This window comes from Olea europaea, unplaced genomic scaffold (assembly GCF_002742605.1).
Source record: "Olea europaea var. sylvestris unplaced genomic scaffold, O_europaea_v1 scaffold1056, whole genome shotgun sequence".
In the NCBI taxonomy this organism is placed as follows: Eukaryota; Viridiplantae; Streptophyta; class Magnoliopsida; order Lamiales; family Oleaceae; genus Olea; species Olea europaea.
In genome coordinates this window covers 24,555-35,579 of record NW_019227904.1, presented here as the reverse complement: position 1 = coordinate 35,579, position 11,025 = coordinate 24,555, and the positions used below count along the sequence as shown (strand labels likewise).

At 32.7% G+C, this 11,025-nt stretch overlaps 2 protein-coding genes across 2 annotated transcripts in view; both read left to right on the top strand.

The window, feature by feature from the left end:
- LOC111372949 (homeobox-leucine zipper protein ATHB-15-like) overlaps positions 1-11,025 on the top strand; it is a 33,440-nt gene that overhangs the window by 5,505 nt on the left and 16,910 nt on the right. The window contains exon 9 of the mRNA XM_022995380.1: positions 6,361-6,412. Within this exon, the coding sequence (XP_022851148.1) occupies positions 6,361-6,411 (51 nt within the window). The 3' untranslated portion in view covers position 6,412. The remainder of the gene's footprint in view (positions 1-6,360; positions 6,413-11,025) is intronic.
- On the top strand, positions 2,288-3,054 carry LOC111372951. Its single transcript, XM_022995382.1, has one exon. It carries the CDS (start codon positions 2,433-2,435, stop codon positions 2,982-2,984), a length of 552 nt encoding a protein of 183 aa, XP_022851150.1. The 5' UTR covers positions 2,288-2,432; the 3' UTR covers positions 2,985-3,054.

Sequence of the window (11,025 nt, the reverse complement as noted above, 5' to 3'; positions counted from 1 at the left end):
GGTCATTCGTGTAAAGTTATGGGTGTGGATTAGAGGAACCTGAACAACAAAGTACTCAAAAACGGATTGCCATTTCGTCGTACTCTGCTTTTCTTGGATAGAACCTTAAAAACTGTCGCTTAGTTTGGCTCCTCAGTAATCAAACTCTTTTGGCTATTTCATTTGCTTTTCTCTTAGCTGTTATTTTTGTTTTATCTTATTTTACTTGCTAAATATTTGCTTATTTGATATGCCGGGTTGGACGTGATAAATGACAAACTTTGTGGTATATTTATAAAATTTAGAAAAGAAATGCCCCAGCGGCATCTATGAAATGTTAAATTTTACTTTGAAAAATGATAAAAAATGAAAAGCGTCTCGAGTCGTTCGATATTAAGTTTAGGATCGAGATCGAGTCACCATGTCTGTGGTTATCTAATTTATTTTTACGCCTAGTCAAGTGCATTCATAGAGACGGACTAGAAATTCAATGTTGGGGTGTTGTTATTATTCATTACGCATTTGAACAATTGTACACCTGGATATATAGAAATATTATATATGTTTTCAATTATCGACTCTAAATTTGGTATTTTTCGATCTAATTGAGCACAAAACCATATATACAGTAACGTTATTCACCAGCAGTGGTGTATTTCACAATTAATCATAGCACCTTAGGATTATAGAGACGCTTCCTCCTCCTCTTTTTTCCTTTTTTTTTTTTTGAAATTATGAAGACATTAAAGGTTGTTTGTTTATGCAACAAAATTCATTTTTTACGATTTTTCAAAAATTTTGATGGGAAAAATATTTGTGGAGTCATTATCAGTCATGTGAGAATTGATGATCCAATTAAACCCAAGCCCTGAAAGGTAGAATTTCTAACCATTTGCAAGCATGAAAAGATACTGTTGCCATAAAACCACTTTTCTTCTTTATTTCAAGAAGCTTGTGACTCTTAAATCAATTTTATTATGTGGTTAAAAACATTAGTCATGTGAAACCAAGCAGCTTGTGCAATATTTTAATTTTATGGGCAAAGCTAATTTCTATTGCAATAATTTCTTGTGAAACATAAACACATGAAAACTATATTTTTGAAATCCGTATTGAGGGCGGTCTTCTTAAAAGGTCGATTTTTTGAAGAGGAGTAACTGAGTCTTTATTTATATATATTTTTAATACGTCCTCACGAAATAGTGAATCTTTTGAGAATATCAATCTTACAATTCATCTACTTGTTTACACTTTGGATGGATTGATCGACTTGGTCATTTGAGCGTTCTAGAGTTTGATTTAGTATATTGAGTTTCTATGTCTTCTATTTTATAAAGTCAATCTTATTAAAAGTGCTCAGTGCTCACCAAAGCCCTTGTTTTAATATTTATGTCTAAATTTTTACCCTTGATGATATTAACTTAGCTCATTTTATCGTTTTCAAATTACTAAATTGTATCTATCCTTTTTATAGTTACTCGAATTTTACAATTATATGATAAATTATTCCAAATTAACTAGGTATACATGTCGTGCTAGAGGTTTCAAACCTACGATTACATCTTAAGGTGAGCTATTTTTTTAGTTTAATTTTAGTGAGCCCCTATTTGATGGAGATCAAAATCAAATTTTTAGTAGATTTTGATAAAAATTGATGAAACATGTAGTTGAAAAGTTAGTTTTCATGAAATGAATGATTAAAATTAATTGTTAACTTTCATTTAGATTAAAATATAAATTTTAAATTTTATCAAACAGGTAAAAAAAAAATTGTTGAACTAATTTTATGAATTAAAAGAACAAAAAAAATTATATGCCAAAGATTTGACCATAACCCAATTATTATTATTATTATTATTGTTATTTTTTTTTTATTATCATAATAAACCAACACATCACGTAATGCTCAACCAAGGAAATAGTATGGACCCCCAATTACTCATGGCCATTTGTTTTTCTTAGATTGATGGAGACGAATTCTTTCCTTGATAATGAAGACTTTCCCATTATTAAGATACTCTCGATAATGAAACTATTGTCAACGACGATGTCTCACTCTGTAATAACTATAAAGAAAACATGTTTTCTTTGAAAATGAAAAAGATATTCATCCAATAAACACTCTTGTTTTAAGCCACAGATTCTGATGAAAATCTAGCATATTCAAGACTGTCCAAGTGAAAGTTGTACAGTGACATGGGAGTTTCCATGGTCCACTAAATGTTCTTTTCAGTATTTCTCAATTCATAAAGGCAAATCAACTATAAATAGGTCCACTCATATGATCACTTATTCGTCCAACAGAAGCTTTCAAGTATTTTCAATACACTGGTTATCTCTATATAACTTTTGTAAGTCATAGCCCTTCACAGTTCTCATTAGGCTTTCCTGAGCCTTAACATTGTCATCATATTAGGGTTTCCTGAGGCTTGAAAATCAAATTCATCATCATTATGGCACCACATGGAGAGGCCATTGTTAGGAACTCTTCCAATACCCTACACTCGTGCAAACCCTCAAAGAACAATAACCTGCAAAGAACAATATCTGACATATCTTTCGAGCTAAGCAAAGAGGTTGCAGACTTGGAAAATCTGCCACCGATTTCTGAAATTGAAGATGCGAAATGCGAATGCTGTGGCATGAGCGAAGAATGCACTCCCGAGTATGTAGGCCAAGTGCGCGATAAGTTCTTCGGGAAGTGGATTTGTGGGCTTTGCGCCGAAGCAGTTAAAGAAGAAACTGATAAAAATGGTGGAAATAGAGAGGAAGCGTTGAATTCTCATATACATGCATGCGTTAGGTTTAACAAATTTGGAAGGGCTTATCCAATTCTTTATCAAGCTGAAGCCATGAAAGAAATCTTGAAGAAGAGACAAGTTAGATGCAAATCCATGGGTGCTAGAGATAATACTGATGCAACAAAGAAGGGTGGAATTCTTAGGAGTTCAAGCTGCATTCCTGCCATTACTAGAGATATGGATGATCTTACAATGGAAAATTAGTAGTTATTTTTACATTCATATGTATTTTATCAAATATTAATCTACCAATTGTAAACTTCATAAAGTTGGCTTGGATTGTATTTGATTTTTAATTTTCTTATGAAGTTTTTGGTTACAGATCTTAATTAATTAAGCTAACTTTCTTCCTAGAATCTGAGTCCCTCCACTCTATTGAGGATTTCTAGCTAGTCTTCGTTATGCAGATATATATATATATATAGAAAAAAATAGGCCGACAAGGCTTGCTCTGCTCGGTAAGGTCCGAGCCTAAAGCTCGAGTTAAGCCTTGATTTTTCGTCTGAGTTTTGCTCGGCTTGACTAGAGCTAAAAAGGTCCATGCCATTTTTTGTGCAGGCCGCGAACTTTGGGTTGCAAGCCGGCTCGACGCAGCTTGCTTACATCCGTAGTTATGATTTTCTAATTCCCATATTGTTATCTTTAGAAACATGCTAAATTAGATTTGTTGTGTTGGAGCGGAAATGAACTTTATCAGTATTATTATTTATTTATTTTTAATTCAAAAACCAAGTAGTTTAGTTAATTTGTGTTATTGATTGGTCTTATATAATTTGTTGAATTATTTAATTGTTTGATCTTCAATTACGTAATTAGTTATTTTTAGCTAGAATTAATATATTAATTTAGATATAAATAGAATCATCTGTTTTGTTAGTTACATTCGAATTTGATAATGAATTGTTATATTTCAATTTAAAGCTTATTCCTCGAGGATGATACACTTTACTCATCACGTTATGCTTGTCAACAATTTCATACACTTATGAATTTCGCATAAACAGTACACCCTATCCCACCTCACATCACCCCTCCATATCAAATAATCCATTGTTCCCCAACTTTTTTAGAATTTGAGAAAACGCCTCAGACCTTCACCTGTAATCCATCTTAATCCATTGATCTGGCCATAGAGATAATGACGGCGATCCCAATGGCGGTGGCCCAGTCAAAATTTGTGATTAAAAAATTGGTTTTGAATCGATGCTTTTCTACTTTATATTCTAATAGTAAATGTAGATCTAGAGGTAAGATCTAATAGTGACTGTAGTTCTACTAGTTATGGCATGTTTAGATTGGATTTCATCAAGAGTGGTGGTGATGGGTGAGGTGAGAAGAATAGTGACCATGATTTGTGATCGTTGGCAGTGGTGGAATTGAGGTGAAGTTGGCGACGGATTTGACGTGGCTGCGGCAATTTGGGTGGTGTGGATAGTGGTGAAGTGGGGTGGTATAGGGTGTCAAGGAGCAAGATCGAGGCTCGGGCTTGGCCAAAAAATAGATGCTTGAACTGAGCTTTTGGTTCGGGCCTTATTGAGTTGAGTTGAGCCGGCTCAATTTTTTTTTTCAGTAGCCACACTGCCTTTATAATTTTTTTTAAAATTTCGAGCTGCCAGCGAGCCACAAGGTAGGCTCAGGCTCGACTTGGCACCCTAAGATGGGCCTTGACTCGAGCTTTTTACGATGGCTCGAGCCCGCGAGCCATTTTGCCATCACTAGGGTGGTGTAGATAAGTTTGGGGTGAGATGCAAATTGATTGAAACCACTTAACTAAGTAATTTGTGATTTATAAAATTACTACAACAAAAGTAACTTTTTAAGGCTTGCATTTAAGGCATGTCGTAAAAAGCCTATTTTGATATTTTTCGTTATAGCTAAATTGTCAGTCAAAGAAGTAAACTTCGATATGTTTTAATCATTTTTTATGAAGCAGTAGTCTATAATTTTTGAGAATGGTTGAGATGAATTTTATATTGACATATTGTGTTGAACCGTACTTAATATTTTTATTTATTGTAACAACGGAAAACTTGATTATATGTGGATTATTGTTGTTTTGTAATTATATGTTTTCTGATAATGAAATAAATAAATAATTTTTAAAAAATTAAATTGATATTTACGGCGTGTTTAGGCATGCCGTAAATTCCATAACTTTTTTTTTCCTCATGTTCATATGTAAGCGGTTAATTTAATACTTTATACGGCGTTCAGTGGCACGCCATAAAAAGTATCTCACATTTTAATGCATGCATTCAGCGAACGTTGCAAAAGGTATTACATATACGGCCTACATCTTAACATGCTGTAAAAAGTGATATACTTTTTATGACGTGCCACTGAACGTCGTAAAATTAATAATGGCGTTCTCTACAAGGCATTCTCTGCATGTCATAAAAAAATCACGTTTTACGGCATTGATTTATAAGGCATATTGTCATACGACATAAAGAGTTATTTACGGCATTCAATGTATGGAGTAAAAAATAAACTTTGATGTAGTGAATGTGTGATTTATGACTAAAGGATTTGTGGCCCACGAATTATATATTCGTGATTGTGACCTTATATGAATTGATATTAATATGTGAACGTGATCATGAATTATGTGTTATTATGATTGTAACCTGTCTAATTAAATTATAGGTCGTGAAATTTTATCAGAGATCACAAAATGTGACTACTAGATTTTTGAAATTTTTTCACAATTTTCTTATTTTTAAAATTGTATTTTGAAACCTCAGTAGTTTATATATTTCCCTCCTACAAATCTTAGTAGCCTTCAGGCCTTATCTTGCACACTTGTGTGCCCCAAATGGGAAAGCCCAACACCTTAGTATATGGAAAGAATAATGCTATTTGCAGTGATTTACTGTTGTAGTCACCTTATGTAACATACATGTGACGATCAATGATTTAATACACGAGGCAAGAAAAAATTACTACATTAATACATCAAATCACAAACTGTCATGTAAGATATCACGTAGAGCGTCTATCGTAGTGAACGACCATGAATATCATTACTTATATATGAATAATAAGTAGGAATACAAATTTTAGGACCAAACTGTAATTTATGTCTAATTACAAAGGGTTATTATATTCAAACCACATGACATCACATTTTAATTACGTTAAATGTCATTAATTTTTATATATTATCACACTTGTATCCTTAACTTCTTTCATCACATTCTTATTTTTGACATTTCAACGGGTTGCATTAGCTCTCTCTCCCTCGCAGCTGGGTCTGCAAGCTATTCTTCGCTCACCACTTGGAACTCCTGAAGCACATACTCTTGCTCGTTGGACCTGCCAAAGTTACTGGTAACACTTACAACATCATTCATGTTTGTCAGTTTGATTTCGCAATATATGATTTCACAGTGAAGATGTGAGAGGAATCTAAGGCCCAAGGTTTGTGCTGAGAATGCAACTGACCTAGACAAAATTTTGAGGAATGCTTTTATGAAATTCGTGGCATTTTGAACGATTTATTCTATTTTCTCTGCATCTTGATAGGAGCTATATGGGTGTTGATCTTCTCAAGTCTGTTGGTGAAGGGAGTGAATCGATCCTCAAAGCTCTGTGGAATCACTCAGATGCTATAAATATGCTGCTCCATTAAGGTAAGTTTCTGATTCCAGATTACCTTCCTTTCTTTTCCCTCCAATACTTGTGCAAGAAAAATAATTATAAGAAGCTTTACATAGATTGCCACTCTTAAATTATCAATTCATTGTTCGAGCAATTCGTCCGCAGTCGTAATTTTTTGAGTTACATTTCATGCTCTGTGTAGAAAAGCATTTTATTGCAAGACGCAACTCCGTTTTAGGAACTTGAACGTGCATTTTTTTTATTTTTATTTTTTTTAAAAAATCTTTTCTCAAGGTCATTCAGACTTGGGCAGGAGGTTTTTGTAAGTATTATGCCCTAGGTCCAATCAACTTTGGATATAAATACTTTTGATATATAATTAATGTAATTTAACGGCAGATCTATTATTTAATGAATAGACAATCAAATAAATAATAGAGTCCGTAAATTCAAATATTCGTAATTTGTTAATCACAAGAAGTTGTGATTGTGAGATACAAATTACATCTGATTGAATTTTAAATCGTCCGTGGTCGCAAGTAATAAGAGATACGGATATTGTTATTACGGATAGATCATCACGTGTGACATTTCTTATTTATGAAATAAGTAGCTGATCTCACAAGTTAAAGTATAGTGACACTTAAGTGAACACGTAGATATTTTGTTATAGAACAAAACATTAGAGACCTGTCGAGAGATTCCACATGGATAACTATCTGAGTGTCAGTGGTTAATCTTTAATGTTCGGTAGTGGAATTGGTCCTTTGACTTGAGGTCATCATGGTACCTTATATGAGGACAGTCATACTTTGACGGTGTTGGACCTTGCTGTGCAAAGGGCCGCGAAAACGATATCGTTCGGGTACGTCAAGAATCGTATGAAGGTTGTGATTGACCAATAAAGGATTCGTCACTCTTAAATAGTAGGAGATTATGGTCTGCATTTCATTCAATTAAGTCGATGATGAAATCCTTGGTCAAAGTGTACTCATAAGTCGAAAAGAAGTTTTCGACTTATATTGACTTAATAGTGGAGTGAAAGATATGATCGATAATCGAGATTGACATACTTCCGTACCTCGTAATTGATCGGATCATATTGACGAAGGGATTATAGTTTCACGCTAAACGAACGAGTTTTATTTTGTCATACCACATGACATTTTCCGTCACATATATTGTCATCACACATTGCTAGATGTCAATCTGGGACAGCGAGTGTAAATTGATGATAAATAAAAAGGGTATTTTAATTTATCAATTTTGATTAGTTCAAAATAATATTTTACATTGTTAGGCATCGTGATCGGGAACCTGATGGGTCGCACACAAAAGAGAATTGGAAGATTGCAAATTGACAATTAATTAATTTAACAATCGTTGGATGAATTAATTAATTGGATTAGTTATTTATATCCTCGAATTAATTAATTGGATTAATTAATTCATGGACCGGATTTAATTAAATGGATTAATTAAATATTGGATCGGACCGGGCCGAGCTCGTTTGGGTTTATATATATACATGGCTAGGGTTTAAGATCCATATTGTTTTCATAATTTTTACTGGCACAAGAGGAAAAATCCCAGCAGTTGCAGTCTATTCTCTGTGTGGATTTTAATGGAGCCTAGATAATTGGACAGTTGTGGGAGGCAAATTCAAGTTGCTGGAACAAAAATAACGCAAAGGAGTTCGCAGAATTCTTCAAAGGTACAATTTTTATCACGATTTCTATCTAAACACAAAGGGATCCTCGGTGAGAATTGAAATAATTTTAATTTTCCACTGTGCATGTATAAGTAGATTCCCAACAGTGGTATCAGAGCATATTTTGTGTTTGTTAGGAATTGATCTACATGTGGAAGAAATCAAAAGTTGATTTTGTTCTTATAATTGTTTCTAGCGATTAGAGATTTATTTTTATGTTCAAAAATTGTTTTGAATAAAAAAATAATCTTGGATCGAAATATGATAATTAAATAATAATAATAATAATAATGATAAAATTATGGGCCGACAACACTTGCTGTCGGCGTGAAAGGGCGGAAGAACGGCGGCAGCACTGCATGAAGAAGAAGACACGGCGTCGCAGCTTGCGGCTTCGTCTTGGATTGCAGCGGGGGCCGTTTTCGAAGCCGACTGTTGGACCACTGCGCACAGCCACTGCTGTCACACAGCAGTGACACACGCCGAGTAGGCGCCTGTCATTGCCAGCCGATGCCACCTAAAAAAGAACTAAAAAAAAAAAGAATAAGGAATTTTAGGGTTTACAAATCAGGCTCTGGCGTGTTGGAGGCGGGGGCTTCATTTTCAATTTACGAAATTGTAGGCCCTCGCCTGCAACTTGATATTAGGGGTCAATTTGTTAAATTTTTAAATAAGGGTTATTTTTGCAAAAAGGTTTTAATATCAAGGACCCTGCCTGCAATTATATATAAAGGTGGTTTTATGTGCAATTTTGAAATATCGGGGGCCCTGTCGTTAAATTCAAATTTGGGTCAAAATGCAATATCAAAATTGTTTTGAATTTGAATTTTAAAATAGTTTTAAAATTATATTTTAAATGGGTTTGACCCTAAATTCAAATTTGACCGATTTAACATTTTATTTAAAATTGACGATTTTTTATATTTTCGTTAAAATATGATTTTAACTTAAATATTAACTTTGACCCAATTGAATTTTTATTTTATTTAGGAGTGTTATCCTAGATTAAAATATTAATTCAATTTAAATTAGAGTTTGACTTTAATTTAACACTTAATTAAAATTTGATTTTAATTCATTATTCACCCGATTATATTTTTAAAATTAGAATTGGATTCTAATATGACATTTAATTAAAATTTGATTTTAATTAAATTGTGTTGCCCTAAAATTTTATTTATTATTAGAGTTAAAATTTGATTTTAATTAAACATGTTCGCCCTAAGATCTCGGAATTAGAGTTGGACTCCAATTTTGTTATTTAATTAAAATTTGATTTGAATTAAATTCAACTGCATTAAATTTTGAAATTAGAGTTTGACTCTAATTTGATATTTAATTAAAATTTGATTTTAATTAAATTATCCCGCTCTATAATTGTTGAATTAGAGTTGGAATCTAATTCGGTATTTAATTAAAATTTGATTTTAATTAAACATGCACGCTAATTAAATAATTGATTAATATGATTAATTAATTATTTAATTGTTCCGATCCATAAGTCTAAAAGAGTTTAGACGATCTTAATTGCTAGAAATTTGAAACATGTTAGGATATAATATTAGATATTATATATACATACATTTATGTGATGAATATATTATTAGTGGATGATTATGGACTCGACTATATGGATGTGTTGAATTGTTGATTTTTATTCTTGTTGTTTTGTGGGCCTACGAGCCCGTTATTATTATAATTATTTTGGGCCTGCGAGCTCTTAATCATTTTGGACTTGCGAGTCCGTTATTGTTATTATTATTACTATAAGCCTGCGAGTCCAATTTCATTTAGGCATGCGTGCCAACTAGTATAAGATACATGTTGCAATTGGACTAATTGAAGAGACAAGAAGAGGAGGAGACCATGGAGATGGTGCATTGATACTGTTCAATGCTATATCCCCCAGAAATTGACCAACTAGTCTTCCTTATGGCTCGGGAAGATTAGATAGTAAAAGTCCATTATCGTCCACACTATTATATGTTATATATATTTATTTGCATGGTAGATGTATATTATTGTTACGATGAGACATTTGAATGCAAAATTTACTCCATAAAATATTAAGTCACATTTATAATCGCCTTCCATTATTATAGTGAAAATCCAGAGTCCCAAATCGTCTCAACTTGTTGAGTACACTCAAAGTTGGTCCATTAGGGATATGTTTAACACTATGAAATATTTGATATTTCTGAATGACGGGTTTGATTTAACTAAAATTTATTTTATGTTGAGTACACTCAATAAGATAAATTTTAGAGGTATGTTAAGCTAACATATAAGATGTGTGAAAATAAAGAGTTGTCAGCTTAATAATTTGAGAGTTGTATGGAGATACAATTGATAATAGTATCTGCCCAAATGTTATATTAAGACTTGTTGAGTACACTCAAGGTCTTAATATAATAGATGGGATCCCAGCCCACTGAGAGTCAAGTATGGACTCCATAAATTTATGTAAAAGGGTAAAAAATTTTAATTAAACAGTGAGAGCATAACTAATTTAATAAAAATTCATGTTAAATTAATTGATGCATTTTATATATTATTCTTTTCCTTTTCGTCCTTTATATTTATTGAATCGTGAGTAAACATGTGTATTTGAGAGGCATATTGGATGCCAACAACCAAATTAAATCTTCTTGATTGGCACTGCAATTTGAGAATTGTTCTCAAGTATAAGAAAGTTGGTTGTCCTTAAGTAGTCATTTTCAGGGACTTCTGGTGATGATCTGATTAAGGAAGAGGTGGCTGCTATGATAAACGCAGTGATGATAATAGTAATACAACATATATGATTCCTGCAACTATGTCACCTGAGTTAAAAAAGCAACTTGAGAGTATAGATGTTAACTCATAATTCTTCATTACAAAGAGTTATATGATAATAATCATGTGTGGAAGGTTATGAAACTTTCAAACAACTAT